Consider the following 19,257-nt stretch of genomic DNA (forward strand, 5'->3'; position numbering starts at 1 on the left):
AGGGATTAAAGATTATTGGGGTTCGGGGTATTTGGTATTTGTGATTTGGGCTAATAAGCGTAGTCGCAGTGCATTATGCATTTCAGCTACTTACATTTGGTCTCATCCGATATGTCCCCCTTGCCGCAATCGTATTCCCCGTCGCACACCCAATTGCTGGGGATGCATTTCAGGCTCTGGCCACAGCGAAATTGTCCCTCGTTGCATTTGGGTGACTTGGCTGCAAAGGAGGGCAAACAGAAACCACAATAACAATAACGTAAATGAAGATTTATGAACGGTTTGTTAGCGGTTGCGTTGGTTTTCCGCTATTTGCTCGCTGGGCGGCCATGGGGTGGTCGAGTGCCCTGTGGTTGGGGCTGTGGCATTCATTGTCTGCTGCTGCTCTGCTCTGGCAACGAATCACTGAATTATTTTCCAAATAAGCAAACTACAAGTTAAGTTTTTATGCATGGTTTGAGTTGCATTCGCAAGTTGTTGTTGCCCGATAAAGTTTCAAGTGCTGCTATAGATAACAGTTTTAAACGGAGATATTGGTGTGCTCTTAAAACTCTTAGAAACCAACTGAAACTACTTAAATTAAGCACTATATAGAGCGTGTGTATTTTGTTAATGGATAACACCTCCCTTCTCCTAGCTTTAGCACGAATTACCCATTATATTGATAATGCGTGTTGAAAATAGGTGCAGGCGTGGCCCTATATGTTGCATAGTGAAACAGGTTATATTATAATATATAATTATAATAAAAATTATAATAAAATCTATAAAGTATATATAGATCCACAAAGATGTAGTTAAGGCAGCTGCATGACAAAAACTGAATGCTACGAGACGAGACGGAAGGTGCATTAATAAAACATGTGGAAATATTGATCATAATTTGCTCCTAGTTCATAGCATTTAATATGCAAAGTAATAAAAATAAAATCAATAAATAATAAATCCTAAAATATTGTAAAAATGCTAATAAAATAACCTATTAAATTTTATGAAATATTAAAAGAAGCAAAAATAATATAATAAAAAAAATTAATCAGATAAGACCTCGCGAAATTAATTAAATTCATTTTGAAATGTACTCAATCAGTAGTAAAATCAAAATATATAAATAAATATAAATATTTTTAATATCCCGGATTAATTCAACATTATTTAATCTCCCTGCACAGAAAAAATACCTTTAGCTAGGCAAAGTATTCACCTCTATAGATTTGATATTGAGCTCTCTTCCCCCACATTTATTAATCCACGTGCTCACCCCTACAAACCGAGCGAAAACCCACCCACTTTTGCTCAATAATATAACACTTTTTAGAGTTCTCTTAATTAATTTGCATTTTAATATAGATTTCTCATTAGTTAAAGGAATTTATTGCTGCATACTTCGCTGTGGCATAATTTAAAATAAATTTGTCAATTCTCACACTCTTTGAAATAGGCAGCGTAGCTGGAGCAGAGCAGCTCAGCTCTCGAGGCATTCTCCAGTTGGGAGTTAAAGTTTTAACTGCGAGTTCCGCAGCACATTTTTAACACATTTTGTTTCATTTTACCGACAATATTAAAAAAATGCAAATTGTCACGCGAAAATACTTTGTGAGAAATAAAAAGAATTCAAATAGCGTCCTCCAGCTCGAGCCCGAGCTGGTTGTCAAAATCAAAGGCAGCTACAACAGCCACAGCGCGCTCTGGACGGCATCCACGCGCGGCCATAACCATAAAAGCCACGTTGGCGACACATGGGACAGCCGAAAAAAGAAAAACAAAAAAACAAAAAACAAAAATTGTTTGGACTGCCAAGAGGTTAAACTCCAGAGACACAACGACCGCTCACAGCTGTAACGGCAACAGCAGCAGCCGCGGCAGCAGCAGCAGCGACAGCAGCAGCGGCAGCCACAACCGCGTGCCAATTTACATGGCCGGAGGATGGGCCAGTGGGCGGCTATTGTTTCTCGCCCAACTGGTGCTGGCCGTATAATATTTAATAAGCCCAAGGGCATGCAGATGCTTTGTATACATTTAAATTCTTTATTTCATTCCATTCGATGGGGTGGCAAACCAGAAGCAAAAAATAACATCCGAAAATGTCAAAAGAACAGAAGCGAAACGCGCTTACAACAAGTCTCTTGGCCAGTCGAGTACATTGAACCAACTGACACATAAACTGGATTTTTGGCACTTATTTAATCAACTTGGCACAGGAGACTGATTCAGAACAAAAAATATGTATATATATATACCTATATCATAAAGCAATTGTTAAGTATTATTATCATATCTGGGGAGCTGTAAAAACTCAACTCAAATTATCTGCAGGCGAACAATGGGAATTAGAATTTAAATAAAATACCTTTGAGAGAGGCAGGAAGCTGGAATTTTTATTGAAGGAATTGAACTGCAGGATAAAATATTCGAAGGAGCCCAGCATACTGACACATTACCTTTTTGCAAAATACAAATAAGTATTATTATTAAAGGTTTAGATTTGATTGTTATTGTGTTGGTCTCCAAGTAATTTAGTTTAATAAAAAAAACTAACTCTTTATTTTTTTTATATTAAATTTTTTTTTTATTTATATTAAATTTTATTTTATTTATATTTATATTTATATTTATATTTATATTTATATTTATATTTATATTTATATTTATATTTATATTTATATTTATATTTATATTTATATTTATATTTATATTTATATTTATATTTATATTTATATTTATATTTATATTTATATTTATATTTATATTTATATTTATATTTATATTTATATTTATATTTATATTTATATTTATATTTATATTTATATTTATATTTATATTTATATTTATATTTATATTTATATTTATATTTATATTTATATTTATATTTATATTTATATTTATATTTATATTTATATTTATATTTATATTTATATTTATATTTATATTTATATTTATATTTATATTTTATTTATATTTTATGGTTTATGGTATATTTATATTGTAGAAAATTCATTTTTAAAACAACTCTCAAAGCAATGATTAATAATTAACATTTGTGCTGATAATTTTTGTTTTTATGAACATATAAATTTTCAATATCTTGCTGCTCACCTCATATAAGAGATTTTCTATAATAATTTCCGTAATAAATTTCGATTCATACCATGTTTAAATTCTGGCAAATGTATTGTTAAAATATAAATTAAATAGGTATTTCGCTTTATTTATAAGTTTTTATTTTTATTTTATCGAATATATTAATTTATATATTCTAGTTCAGTTTAACCCAGTCTATATTAAACTATTATGTTCCACTTCGCTCTTATAAATTGTTCGGCATAATTGAGTTGAGTTATGGTTTTGAGAATTGAGGCTTGCACTTTAGTTAGAGAACAGTCAAAAGTTAAGCAAATGAATCGCTGCACATAAATTTAATAAAGTTTATATTCAGCGAAAATCCCCTGAGAAACTTTTTCAGCCAGGGCAGGGCAGTTTAAATGCGATATATCAAGAGAATTACTCTATATGAAAAAAGCCTGCATGTATGTGTGTGTGCGGGTATTTAAGTGTGTCTGTGTGCAGTCAGTGAGCTTTAATTGAAATTGCGTAGCTGACAGAAGGCGAGAGAGGGAGTGAGAGGGGGCAAGTGAAAGAGAAAGCAAACAGCGCATAGTGTGAAATGCATGAGGAGTTTGGCACATGGTACGTAGATGAAGAGACGCTGTGGCTGCCACATTTATTATAATCTGTTGCATTAATATTTGCCGACAATTTGTCGTCAGAGACGTCGGTTGTTGCTTGTTGTTGTCTGCTGTCTGCTGTCTGCTATCTGTTCGCTGCTCTGTGCTCGATTCTTGTGGTTGTCGCCATAAAAATACTATAATATAAAATGAAATTAAAAATGCCAACAGAGAGAGATACAGAGAGGACAGTCGAAGCAGCAATGCAACCCAGAGTTCTGGCTGCTTCATCTACTCGTTGCTCTTGTTGTTGTTGCAGTTGTTGTTGCAGTTGTCAACGTTGCCATTTCTCAGCAGTCAGCTTGAAGTTTGTTTTTGTGTTTTTATTGGCATGCAGCGCAAAATGTCTACACATTAATTTAGTGACCGACCGACCGACCGGGAGCTAACTGTGAACTTAAAGCACTAGCAGCGGAAAAGGCAAATGGAAATGGGAATGGAAATGGAAATGAAAATGGAAATTCATTTGACAGAGTTTAGAGTTAAAGGTAACATTGCAAAACGGAAATTTGTGCTGTTCACCCACAATGGGCTAAGTGCACAGCAGGCAACACGGTGGGAATTGCGATTTGGGGCTGGGCAACACGAACCACTAATTGCATTTGGTGTTTTTGGTAGAGGCTTTTACGCATTTTGTGGCGCGTTGACCAGGAGTACCTGTCATTAGGCGCACTCATGCCCGAAACGTTTACAGCCAAACAGTCAAACCAATAATATAGCAATCAACAGCAAATGGGCAGCAGAAGCAGCAGCAACTAGGGACAAGGACTCAGTGAGGCAGGACTATACTCACCACAATCGCTGGTCTCATCAGAGCCATCCTTGCAGTCCGGTTCGGAATCGCATTTCCAGCGCATTGGTATGCAGGAGCCATCGTTGCATGTGAAATACGATGGCAAACAGGGACCTGAACACAAAATGAGAACGTTAAAACTATTGCATCAACATGTATGAACATTAAATAGAGTTACATATATATGAGAGAGAGAGAGAGAGAGAGAGAGAGAGAGAGAGAGAGAGGGAGAGAGAGAGAGTTGCAGCAGAAGAGCATCGCATAAAAATGCAAATAACCAATTGGATCTAAGTCAAGAATTTCATTTTAAGTCAGAAATTCATTTGATGGCCACTGCAGGAATTTGTTTGCTGTTCAAAACTATTTTAATATTTATATGGAATTATTGACTGATAATGTATGCAAGCTTCCGCCTACAATTCTGCTTTTCTGAGTGATTTTCATAACTAAAAGTTTGATTAAATTTTGTATGCTATCATTTAAATACATTTATTGCCCATGTCTCAATCATTCATAGATTTCCTCTCAGTTCCTGATATCTTCCCCATTTTGTGTCTCTAAATTCCTCACCGATTTACTCCTTGCCCCTCAGATTCTCATATTTATTCGGCGATTCTCTCATTTCGAAGTAATTCATTTTATCATTTCACTATGAGTCTTCCTATATATCCTATTATTCATTTATTTCTCTTCTTCTTATATATATATCTTATAAAGGGAAAACCCTGCAAAAATCTTACTAATAAACGATAACAATATTATTATTATTATTATTATTATTATTATTATTAAATATATTTATAAATATATTTATAAATATATGAATAAATATATTTATAAATATATGAATAAATATCTGTTAAAGGTATTCAAATCATGGCAGATGCTACATCCTGTATATTGCATTTAATATTAAATGTAATATATAATGCCATTAGTGTTTATCAGTTTCTATAGCTACACAACTATCAATTATTAATTTTCGCCATGAATTTATTCACAATTACTTTGACATTTGACTTTATTAGCTTCCTAATAAATATAGTATGTACATCTGGCAACGACAAATTACTTTGGCTAAAAGTTTTCAGTGCATAAATTGTATAAAGCTCTCTGAGCTCTCTGTCCATAAATTTGCAACTTTAACCCATTAAGCATTGTGTCTGGAGTAACAATTTAATATTTATGCTTGATTAGACAAATATTTATTAGCATACGCATTTCGTGCTTGCGATCAAGACTGTGTTCTTAATATATGTATGAACGGAACGAGCGTTTGATACAAATGTATCTCTCTAGCCAGTGTAGTCCACTCACAAAGCGAATTCATGTTTATGCAGTTTGTAGCCAGCAGTTGTGCCCAGTAGCTGTCGCCTTTTGTACGTGCCCACAATTAAAATTAACATAAAGAGCAGCAGCAACAAAAGTTTTCCAATTGTTGCTGTTGTTGTTCATGTTGTTGCTGTTATTATTATTGTTGTTTGATTGTGGCAGCAACTGGCGACGATGCTGCCAACGTTCATGTACGTGACTTTGGAACATTGCATCATTAGTTTAGCTTGGCTTGGCTTGGCTTGGCTTGGCTTGGCTCTGCCCAGACAAGCCTAGCTGCTCCGGCCTGGCGTGGCCTTTGCCTTTGCCTTTGCGCCTGCCTGGTAAACAATAAAAAACTAATTTAAATTTGCTTAACGCATAAATAAAAGGTGTCAAAATGTTGGGGGGGCTTCCTGATAACTTTGCCTACAGCTCACCAATGCTGATAAGCTGCTGTAGCTGCTGTCGCTGCTGCAACTGTTTCTACTTACGTTGCGTTGCGGGAGGGCAAACAAACTTGTTTTACCCAAACACCCAAACACAACACAGTAGCCCCTGTTGACACAGCCGCCAACGAACTAGCTGCAGAGCTCCCATAAAAGCGCGATGAGCCGGCAACAAGAGCAACATATAGATTTCAACATGTCACTCAAGTGTCTCGCACTTTGCACGTTCGTCTTGCTGCTCGGCATTGGCGCCTCCAGCGCTGAGCGGACGAAGACGCTGCAGCCCCGTCCAGAGCAGCAGGTGCGACAGAGCAAGGATATACGCATAGGAAACGGTGAGCCGATCAATGATCTAGCCAATGATGAGGTAGATGACGCTGAACAGGATGAGCTGGATGAGCTGGATGAGCTGAATGAGCTGGATGAGCTGAACAAGCTCATTGATGAAGTGGAGGAATTGGAGAAAGAATCGCGTGCCGTACCTCGTGGCGGCCGGCGTCAGAACAAAGCACGCAACCGAAATGGCCCCAACAAGCGCAACGGCAACTGGCGCAAGAACAACAGACGCACCAATAGGCGTGGCAGCAAGCGAGGAGGCAACAAGCGCGGTGGCAACAAGCAAGGAGGCAACAAGCGTTATCGCTACGGCAGGAGGCGGAGAACCGGTGCCCAGCGTGTGCAGCGCCCACGCAACTAAGCCATCCCCAGATATTACGCTGAAAAGCATTTAGCTCATACAACAACAACGTCAATTAATGTGAACCACAACATTTTTTAATAAAGTTTGCGAGCTGAACTCACAACTCGTGAATGCTAAAAACTTTTCTCCTGTGTTTCAAATTCCTTTAAAATTATTTCAGAGAGACAAAAAGGTTATTTTTATCTGGCAAGGAAAATGATTATTGTATAGTTTTTATCTTTCCAGTGTAAACATTAATTAACAGATAATTTACAACAAAAATTGTACCACAAACTATATATAACCTAATCCAATATGTTTAGATGAATCTATAGACTCTGGAGTAGTAGCCGAGGGTTCCTTTATATTTTTGTATTTAATTGAATTTAACTTTCATCTCACTATTAAAATATTCCCGTACAAGCTTCGTTTACAGAAATAAAAAGTCTAGTGTACATCTTATCAAAGGAAAATTCCCAGTACAAGTCCGTACAAGAAGCTAGAAAATCGCTTGCTAATTTAAGTACGTAAAACTTAATGCTTAAATTATATAGATTTAATATTAATTTTTTTTTTTTAAATATATATTTAATATATATTTTTTAGTAGATAATTATCTCAGTTTTCTTTATCAAATATTATTTATATATGTATTAAATTATTGTTTACACATTTATTTAATTAATTTATTATTTTTTAGATATTTATTTAATTTATATTATTTATTTATTATTTATATTATATACATATATTTAATATTAAACAGATTTTTCAATATTAAATATATTTTTAAATTATCTATATTTAAAGCATTCACTCAACATTTTTCCGTGAATTAGTTCACACAAAATTGTTAGCGGACAACAATCGTAAACAAATTAAATTTATATTATATTTTATTCATTTAAATATTTAATATATGATTATACATATCACATGTCTTTTCTATTAATGGAAAAAAAAGCTTAACAATTCAGCAATGTTTTTTTTTTAGCAAAAATAGCTTTTGTTTAAAGTCTGCTCAGTGCATTCAGCTCATGGAATTGTCTATTTTGGCACGCTGCAGCTGTACAGTTAATGTGCATCGGGGCCAATTTATTGTGTGCATGCAAATATTTCTTGCAGCTTCTCCATTGTGTGTGCGGCTAATGCAATAAGTATATTTCCGAGTGCATCCAAATAGTGCACGTTGGGGGAATTCAAATTTTTGTAGCGCATTTTGTGGGGCGAAACGACGCGCGACAGTTGCCCACGTTGGCCGCATAGGTGGCGCTTTTATTTTCATTGTTATTAACGCACCCGTAAACTTTAATGGCTCTTCTTGTTGTTATTTTGCTTTCGGTTGTGTGCGTGCAGCATGTGCTGCTGCAGGTAGCCACAAAATATGAGAATATATTTATACACATATATATATATGTATGTGCAGATATATATACATATATAGAGCATCATAAATTCTGCGCTTTTGTCTGCAATGCGTGCCATATTTGTTGTTGTTTTTCTCGTTTTTCTTTTGTTTTTCCTTTAGTCATATTTGTGCTATCCATAATTTATGAGCCTCGCAATCACATTTAGCAACTCGGCGCCATTCGGAATTAGTATTATGCCATTTTGATATAGTTCACGTGGCTTAAGTGCGTTTTATTGCCGAGATCATTGAAATGGTCCGCCGAGCTGACATATTAGCAAACAATATTTGGCATCATTAAGCATTATGGAATAGCTAAGACCCGCACTTGACTCTACTTACAGTCAGAGTCTTTGTGCTGTGCATACTTAAGCTATCTTCCGCTCTCTCGATATGCACTCAATTTCAGTTTATTTTACTTTCAGCTCATCTTTTGTAATGTCTAGCAGTTCAGTTCGTTTACCTACCGACCTGCCCAAGCTACCTACCTAGAAAGTCTCGTTGCTCCCATTGAGCTGGTTTCGAAAACAATTTCTCCATAATTTCAACAAATATTTACCCAGACTGTATTTCTTGGGGAAAAGGTATTTAACTATTGTAATAAACAAGTATATAAACAACACAAGTCTATGAGCAATACTGCCTATTACAGTCGTTAAATATTCATATATTATGAATTTTAAAAAACACACTCAAACAGACATAGGCACACACATATTTAAATTATACAAAGCATTTTTCCATCATCAAGTTTAGTTAAAATGCTAATATATTCCATAGTTCAATTATTCATTACAATCTATTTTATATTTCGTCTAAATTTTTTCTACTTTTGTTAGGCAAAGTTTAATAAAAACAAAATATAAATAAAATAAATAATTCATAAAATACATTTCAGCATTTGATTTTATTTTAAATATTCATTTTGACGAACTTTTTGAATAATTAAAAATGCCCTAAAATAATCAAAAATAAAGAATTCCATTTATGCAAACGGTAAATAAAAAATAAATAAAATATTCTCTAAAATCCATATATGTATATTTAATTAATTTATTTATATGTGTCATTTTTTCCCCAAATTCCCCCTTTCCAAAAATAACTGAATTATTTCAATTGAAATTTTGTATTTTTTGTTTTTGCCATTTGTTTGCGAAATAGATTTGTGGAATGCGTTCGTTTGGCTTGGCATTGTTTGCCTTCTACCTGTAGCCAATTTTCAACTCAGCTCTGTCTGCTGTTGGCATTTGGTCAGCAGCGCTGTGGATGACCATGCGGGTGTCTGGCCATCTCCATTGGGATCTGCTGAAATGTCTGTGTGCTCTGTGCGTGTGTGTGTGTGTGTGTGTGGATAACCGTAGCCATAGCCGTAGCCGTGTGCTCGCTTGCCACTGACATTTGCCAAATCAAATAGAAATTTTAATTGACTCTTGCTGCTGCTACGTGCCATACCGTTCCGTGTGCGTGTGTATGTGTGTGTGCCTGTGTTTGTTCACAATTTTAATTTGATACGCTTTCTGGCTGGCTGTCACATTGCCGCCAAGTGTTTTCTCGTATGCGACATCCTATTACTTGTTATTTTCTGTGCCCTTTATTTTTTTTCTGTTCCTTTTTTTGTTTTCGTTGTTGTTGTTGTTCAGTTTTTATGTGCTTTGATGTAACTTTTGCGTGGCATGAAACAAACAAACTTTTGCCTAAGCTGCGCATCGCTTATTTTCCATCCACGCCCGACAACGACGACGAAAGCGGGTTAAGCGCCTTTGGGCACGACTCCGGCAGGAGTCGCGCATTTGCATCTGCCACTGTGGCTGCTGCTGCTGTCGCCACTGTTGCGAATTATGTGGGCACACGGAAGCTGGCATAGTCAGGCGGCAGCATCAGCATCTGAAACTGAATCCGAATCACTACCAGAACCAGCAGCAGAACGGAATAGAACAGAACCGAACTGAACAGAACAGAACAGAACAGAGCCAGAGTTGGGGTCGACACTGTTTGTTGTTTGTCAACAACTTGGCACGTTTTTTGGGTCAAAAAGATGCGGCGGCACAGTGCACCCGCTCCACCCGCTGCACTTTTTAACATAGTTTTTCACTTAATTAGCGCGCTGAGTGACGCGTTGACAGTTAACGCTACGTGCGCCTGCAGCGTATGCAACACTTTTTATGCAGCTGCCTCAAATTGCAGCAGTCACTGATTTCTTACAACAAAAGAGAATGAAAAGCTTATTGTTAAAACGTAGCTAGAGAGAGAGAGAGAGAGAGAGAGAGACAGAGACTATATATGTTAATAAAAAAAAACATCAATGCGAAATAAATATAATAAATATATTATTTTATCATGCGCGATCTTCCCGCAAGCAAGCAAAACATTTTAATGGGCACTGAAGATACGCGGCATGAAGCACCACAATTTCCTCTCGCACCACAATTTTCAGTTGAGTGGTGTGTGTGCGTGTGTGGGTGTTGTTTTTTGTTTTCCTTATGAAAACGGTTGAGCGGCTACAGCACACACTTTAATGACCAACTGCTCGGAAATTTGTACAGCGCATTTTTTCTCTCGCTTTTCGCAGCAGTTTTACGAGTCCGCTTTTAATGAGTGCTCTTAAAATCGAAACTATAAATGTAAGAGGGAACTTTTTATACCCAAACCTGGAACTAGTCAACAATGCCAAAAAGGAAAGAAAAAACCAAGCAGGAATTTCAGCCATTGCAATGCGAATGCATGCAAAATTCTTGCCTGAAATTCACTTCATTGCGTTTTTGCGTTAACTGCAACTGCACACGGGATTTAACAAACAAGCGTTTCAGAGATATCCTACGTAGAGACTGCAAGCGGATCTACAATTTCGTATTACTTTAATGAAAGCTTATTATTAATATATTTGTCTAAAATAGATGAGAAAAAATATATTTAAATAAATGTATGCGAGAATTGAGACTCTCTTAGAGAAGGGTCTCTCACTTTATAGTCTCTTATGCAGAGTCTTTAACAGTTAAAATAATATAAATATAAATATTAATAAAAAAAATTATCTTATCAAACTAATATATATTTTTATTTATTTTATTTTTTTTTAATAATTTTATTTATATATTTTTATTCATTTATATATACGAATATTTTTTGTTTATTTTTATTTATTCATGTTTGTACTTATTTATTTCTATAAGACTTATAACTGTATATATTTTGCCTTAAGAATTTATTATACAAAAAAAAAAAGCTTTTTATATTTATTTCTGATTTTTTGGTATGAGCTGAATCAATATTATATAACAGAATTTATAGAATAAATATGACATTAAAGCAATTATTTTTATACAGGTTTTTGCCCTACTATATATATATATATATATATATATATATATATATATATATATATATATATATATATATATATATATATATATATATATATATACATATGTATGTTAATTCTTTATGGTTTTACCTTAGGCCAGCGAGCAAGCAACTGATTTAGTCTCTATTCTACATCACATTCCCAAACAGCCATAAAATAAATTACCAAATTTAAATTTAAATAATAAAAAAACATATATATATATACAATTGATTTGACACCCATATACCCTCATTAAATCGCTGTCTAGGGTATAGCCTTGGCTGACTTAACCGCGTGTACAAATATGGCAACTTCCGGTGGCGCTTGAACTTCCTTGCAGCGTGGCTACAATTTTCATTTACATTGACGGTCACCATGTTGCTGGCCCCCTCCCCCGCCCGCTGCATCTTCTCTGTGACTCCGCCTGTTCCTTTCAGCCACTCTATGTGTATAATTTAATGCAGTGACGTGCGCATAATGAGCGTGATTGACATAAATGTGCTTTAAATGCACACGGGACTCGGACGACAGACAGACTGACCATTTCACTGACTGGCAGACATATAGCCAGCATCGTATGTATGTGAGTGTGGGTGTCTGTGTGTGTGTATGGCCAGACAGAATCTGGGCCTGTTAGGGATTTGCAACAGGGCAAGGCCCCGGCCAGAGGCTGCTGCCAGCCTCATCTGCCGGCTGGCCAGCATTTGCTTGTTTGCCGGCCACATTGCCGTTTGGCGTGCTCGGGTTTTGTTGTCTGGCCGTATGTTTTGTGCACTTTAATCGAGTTTATTACGTGCCTTTACAAGACTGAACGGGAGGGCGGCCATGGACGTCAGTTGACTGCTGCGGCGAGGCACTCCCATAAAAAAAGAGCTAAAACACTTTGAAACTCTCGCCACAAAAGTTGCAACGCTTTTTTGTTGATTAATTTTAATTGTTTTAATACAAAACATGCTCCAAATAAACGAAAAACAAATTTATTACATTTTTTTCCTATACCCTGTAAACGTTCAAAATCGGATGTTAGGATACACTGGTTCTGGCTAAAGGAATGTAACAGACTCTGTACTTCATTAGGGTGATGGGCTTTCTGTCCCTATTTCCATCTGTCTGTTTGTCCTTCCGTCTGTTTGTGCTTCCTTTCTTTCGTCTAACTCTTCTTCTCTGTTTTTTACAAGTTGTTTGTCTTTCCGTCTGTCTTTATTTCCTTCTGTCTATTCTTCCTGATATTAGCAGCGTTCAGGGTATCTGTTAGTCACGCATTGCCCTCTACATCTCTTTTGCTTGTTTAAAACTATTTTTAGCTCTTTTTTTTAAGGCTTGCCAGCTCAGGCAAATGTGGCTGAAAATTGTTCTGCCAGAACCTACATATTTAAGTGACCTCAGAGGTCGAAGAGCGGCCACAGAACTAACCAGTTAAATTTCCCATGGGTAACGATGAGTTGCACATTTTAAAAATCTTTGCTGGCATATTTTTATTTCACAATAATAACTGTATATATTCTTTTAATAAAAGCCGTCGAGATGGTCAGCTTTTGCATAACTTTAGTGCAAAGAAAGAAGGAAATAATTGAATGACTTAAGGGACTTTGTTCCAAAATGTGAAGCAAAAATATGGTAACTATTTTATTTCATTATTAAAAATGTCTTATTAAAATTTTAAAGCATAAATTTTGTATGTAATTCAATTCAATTTATTATATAAAACTTTGTTATTTATTTATAAAATTTATTTCAATAATTTTAAATACCATTTTTGATTTGAATAAATAAAATAAAATAACAATTTACAGCTAAATTAATTTATAGAAAGAATTTATTTTAAAAATTATTTCATTGCTCAATTAAATAAAAATAAAACAAATTTATTGATATAATTTGCTTTAATAATTTACAATGCCCAATACCCAACCTAAGAGCATGGCTCACCCAAATAATGACAAACGGAAACATTGAACGACAGTAAATTATAAATAATGGACTTGTTGGGTATTTCAAATACAAAGGGTAAACGAAAAATGTTAGTGAAAAGCAATAAATTCAATTGGCTGGAGTAGTTATTGCCTAATATCAAAATATTATGGGTCTATTATGTTTTTATGTTGGTTTGCAAAACTTTTGCGTAGCTCTTCAACTACTACACACACACACACACACACACACACAGCTCAAGACAGACAGACAGGCTCACACACACTTTGGCACTCAAAATTGAGATGTTTCTTTTGCGCCTTGGATGGGCCATAAAAAGTTGCAGCATCATCAGAGCATGCTATTTTCTCTCTCTATTTCCCCCCCTCTGGCTCAGTAGTGTTTGCCCCAGTGCAAAAGTTTTTCTATGCATTTCTCGTTGGCAAGTTTATGGCAAATATTTAAGTGCGAAGCGAGTTTTTGGTCTGCTTGTTTGCCAAATACGAAAAGTTGCATTAATGACACGCCATGACGCTCAACACCTTTTGGGCTACTTAAACTTTCCGAGCTCGTCCAAGAAATATATTAAATTTTAATAATCCTAAACGGGTGTAGTCGAGTCAACTGGCAATAGCATGGAATATCTCGCATGCTAAGACATTTCCTTCCCCATCTTCGGCTGATGTTGTTGTTGTTGTTGTTACTCTTGTTACTCAGCCGAGCTGGTTGCCACTTGACACCAGACGATTGGGTCAGAAAGATGTTACTACTACTATTGCCTCTTCAGCCGCCTCAATGGCCAAGCTAAGAAACCATAAAAAGCCGTCAGGGCATGCAACTTTAATCTGCATAGACTCGTATATGTGGCTCCTGCTGCCGGGAAGGGGCTGAACGGGGCTCTCTCTCTGTCTCTCTCTCTCTGCTGGCATAGAAAACTTTTATTCACAGCATAATTTTGCCGTCTGCAAACTTTTGCCTTCGTTTGCCCGGCTTTTGGTTTGAGTTTTGGCTGTCAATAACTTAAAGCACTTGCTGCATTCACTCCCGCAATTCCACTAGTCCAACACACTTATCCTGGCCCCAGGGGCAGCCTGTGAAAATTCCCTTCATAAATGTTTATAAATACAATTTTTAGTCCGTTATCTTTGTTGCTGTGACTGTTGTAGGTGCAACTGTGTGTTTGTGGCGAGCTCTGATATGCAGCGAGGGCTGCTCGTTTAATTATGTATTCATGTTGTTTGCACATAGTTGAAATAGTCAATTATTATTTTTAATATGATTATAATTGTGAGAGCGAATTTAATTTAATAAAAGAGCTTGTCTTTGAGCTAGAGTTGGATAGATCTTAATTTACACCCGACTTTAAATATATGTATATGCCCTTAAGGGATCTCTCCTATCTCTTTTCCCTCTAGCTAACGTATTTGTTATCTTTAAAAATATATGTATATTTAAATTTATGAGATTAATAAAAATTTTAATTTATATTAATATATTTAGCACGACAATAATTACTAAATATTCCATAATAAAAAACTGTTTCAATTGAACATATTTTATTTAAATTAAGAACAATTAAAAGAAGGTGTTGTTTACCTATACTGAGCAAAATCTCGGAGAGTAATCGATTGCAACAATCGTTCAACGAGTTCGTTCACGATCAAACAGAAACACACATCGATAGCGTTCGTGAATTGAGTGCATGTAAATCGTGTCTCTCTTTCTAAACGAAGTTAATTAAAAGAGCGTCACACGAATACAACTTAAGGCTCTCAACCGACCACAAAAACAGAAACGAATCGAAGGCTCAGAGCGACAGCTCATTTATGAGATTTGAAGTCTTACAGAAACTAAAAATTGAAGCAAGGAAATAATGAATAAAATTGTCTCTAGGTAAATTCCATTACTACTCTTCACAAAATCAATTTTAGTCTCTCAAAAAAATATATCATTAAACTATATGCCTAAAAATTAATAACAATTCCAAACCTAATGCAAGTTTAATATGAATTCATAGTTTATATAACATTTTTGCTTTGAGCAGTTACAAAAAACACCTAAAAATTCGTTTAGCTGCCCTTGCATGTGCTGCATGTGCCACACGCTTCAGTCTCATCAATCTTTCTCGGCTGACAATTTTTGTGGCTGTTGCTGCCACATGACTGCGTCGAAAAAGAAGCAGCACAACTCCAATGTTTTTTGCATTGATTTCAAACGGCTACAGAAACAACGAGAACATCGGAAACAACGAAACATCGTTGATGTCTAAGCAGAAAATTCATTTTGCTTGCTTCATGATGCTTTTAGAAATGCATGTCTGCCGATGTGGGCAAATTCCAATTTCTGTTGTCGTTTCTTTTATGGGTGGGGTTGGGTGGTGTAGCTTGGACTGGGCGTCTGCTCAGTCTGTCATTGTCATGTAGTACAATGCATTTGCGGCTATGCAAAACAATCAATCGATGATTTTCAGTCAATAGCTCACTTTTTGTTTTCTCAGCCATGGCAATGGCAGTGGCTCTGTCAGCTGTTCAGCTTTAACTATAAGAATGAATCGTGGCTGACATGCTCAATAAATATCTCATGCAGACGACATATCTCATTGTTGAAGGGGGTTTCGGCCTTACTCTAGTTGTATTGGTTCATTGGCTCGCTTTACCATTTGCGTTCTGTTATCGGTTAAGTTTGCGTTTGTGGTTAGCCACATTGCGTATACGCAATGTGTTGGCAATTGTGCGTATACGCAACGTGCTGTTGGCACACACTCCATGCCGTGTAGTACATCTAGTATGAAGTGCATGTCCATACATGTGTACACTAAGTATACGCAGCATTTGCACACAGTTAGCTGTCAATTTAAGCTGCTTGAAGCTTAACTGGGGCAGACAGTCACGCAGGGAGGCAGGGAGGCCGGGAGGCGGGAAAGCAGACTGGCAGGCAGCTGTTGCGCACAGGACACACGCTCGCCCCCTTTATTCTTATATCTCTCGTTGGCATCTCTCGCACAATTCATTTCCTGCCTGCTAACTGTTTTATATGCGCACAGAAAATCCGCCCATCTGGGGCAACCGACGAAACTCATTGTTGTCTTGACTTGACTTGACTTTGGCTTTGTGTGTTATCATCGAAGCCACCCCCAACAACAACAACAAAAAAATCCCAGCGCCTCATAATTCTTGCCAGTCCTTAAGTGGCTTAAATACCAGGGTGAATATCTGGCGCAACTCTTCTGCACACTTAAATGGATTTACATGTCACCCTTTCTGATCGACTTTTGAAATTGTCTTGTCAATCCACAGACCACACACATCACATCACGCCTCCTCCTCCCCCTCGTCCCATTGCGGTCCATAGCATACTTTTGAGCGCCACAAAAATGCTTCAAATTATTACACACAAAATCGAGCAACGACGAAGTAGTCAAGGGTCGAGGGAATAACATATATACATACACATACATATATACAAGGGTAGCTAGGCAAAGGGGAAGAAAAAAAAAAAAAAGTTTCGACTCTTGAACGCATATTTTAAGTGCCAAGTTTTGAATTGTGGGCGTCGAGTGTGCCAAAATGTAAGGAAATTGTTGCAGCTACTGCTATTTGCCATTTGCTATTTTCCTGCACTACTTCAAGCAATAAAACGGGCCAACAGCCCCCAGACTCCAGACTCCAGACAGCATAGACAGCGCAGACAACAGAGGGCAGCATGCAGACAGAGTCGGCATTCCACAGTAAGAAGACGAGCAAGTAAATAAAAAATTATTGCAAAACTTTGTGCAATAAACGAAAAAGTAAGACATTCACCAGAGCCGCGCGTCGACGGCGGTGGCGAAGCATGAAAAACGCAGTAAAATAGTTACAGCCACAACAACAATAACAACAACATCAACAACAACAACGCCAATAAGAACATCTACTATTCGAGCAGTACTGCTGAAGTACTGCCACTTGTTATATGGCATTTTTGGATACATTGTTGTGTAATCAACGGAGGTACCCAAAAACTTGAGCAACTACCAGCCAGCAGGGCAGAGCAGGCTGCCAACATCCATAAGCTGCCATTTGGATTTAAGGCGCAGTTAAGCGGCCTTCGCTCTCTGTGACGCAACAGAACGGGACATCAGCTCAACTGCCAGGAGGCAACACTTCCGTTTCCGTTACGTTTCACGCACATAGTTACAGCGGCCAGGCACGTGACAGCCGAGCAGGGCAAACGCCACGACGCCAATCGACAATGGCATCGAATAGTTAATAGTTGCAGCTAAATTTAACAAAGCCTCAAACTTTATGCATATAACTTGATCCTTGCCATGTTTTAAACAAACCCGAACTTGTTTTTACACAAAGTTGGCCAACAGCAAAGGAAATTTTGTAATTTATAAACTATATGAAAAATATGCATACATGAAAAACTGAAAGAGTTTTTGTACGTGTGCAGCTGTGCTATGTTTTTAAACATATTCATATTTCAAACTATGTTAGAATATCTAAAACCAATTAAACTCAAGCTATTTTGCTTAACAAGCTTAAAGTTTAAGTTCGTATAAAAAAATTAAAAATAACCAGAGAAAAAAGAAAAATATATTGTTTAGATATAATGAAACTTTTACAAATCAAAAAGAAACGCTTTCAAGTCGTTTAGATTGAAAATTTAAAGAAAAAAAATTTGTTTAATTTCAATAAATAAATGATAAATGATGATGATGAACAATATAACACAAAGTCAAGAAGGAATAAGTAAAAATGGGACAATGACAATTTATATATTTCCATTGTATATATCATATATTTTGATATCGATTTTTAAACAAATAATACAAAACAAAATTAAAACAAGATGTAAACTCGGAACCAAAGAAAATAAATTTATTTATGAAAAAATAAGAAATTTATGTGGGAAAAATAAAGCAATAAAGAAATTATTTTAATGTTTTTTTTTTTTTTTTTTTTTTTTTTTTTTTTTTTTTTTTTAGAAAAAATAATAATTTAAACAATCTCATATTCACATACCAAACTATTAAAAATTCTTCTCTGCTCTAACAATTTTTTTTAATCCCAGAAATATTTTCATATTTGTTTTCACTCCATGAGTCAATCCAGCCCACAGTGCCAAGCGGTAGTTGGCTACATTGAAGTTATTAGAAGACGTAGCTGCTGCTCTTAAATCGCCATAAAAGTGAATGTCAAAGCTAAGTCGCAATTTACGTGTACGGTCATGCTCCGCCTTAGCCTGAGAGATGCGAAACGTCAGTCAGTTGTCAGTCAGTGCCTGGCTCAATTAGCTGCCAAACAGCGACGGGGTAGGGAGTGGGGTTTGGGGCTCGAGTGCGGGTTGGAATGAATACGAAAGAGCGGATAATGACGTATAGGTTGCACTTAACCATGCCCCCATTTTCATTAGCTAAGTGCCAGCAGAGGACGACGACTGGCTACAAATATTCGCCAGTGCTTGAGAGGAAATTCAATTCAGGCTCGAGCCGAACCGATTTTAATTATTTTCATTTTAATATGATTTTTCTACTGCTGCTGCTGCTCTCTTTTTTGGATACCCTGTTAGGCATATATAAATGGGGTATGATATGCTTATGTTCGTAATGAATGCTGGGATTTTATAATATAAGCTATGTATGTAAATATATCTC

General features: G+C 36.2%; 1 protein-coding gene across 2 annotated transcripts in view; it reads right to left on the bottom strand.

The window, feature by feature from the left end:
- Positions 1-19,257, bottom strand: part of LOC6580381 (low-density lipoprotein receptor-related protein 1) — a 75,156-nt gene that overhangs the window by 18,925 nt on the left and 36,974 nt on the right. For both annotated transcript variants that reach the window (XM_002006191.4, XM_044011240.1), the window contains exons 2-3: positions 4,519-4,632; positions 95-220 (exon numbers count right to left, since the gene is read on the bottom strand). In XM_002006191.4, coding sequence (XP_002006227.2) covers positions 95-220; positions 4,519-4,632 — 240 coding nt within the window. The remainder of the gene's footprint in view (positions 1-94; positions 221-4,518; positions 4,633-19,257) is intronic.

This window comes from Drosophila mojavensis, unplaced genomic scaffold (assembly GCF_018153725.1).
Source record: "Drosophila mojavensis isolate 15081-1352.22 unplaced genomic scaffold, ASM1815372v1 contig_81, whole genome shotgun sequence".
NCBI classification, from domain to species: Eukaryota; Metazoa; Arthropoda; class Insecta; order Diptera; family Drosophilidae; genus Drosophila; species Drosophila mojavensis.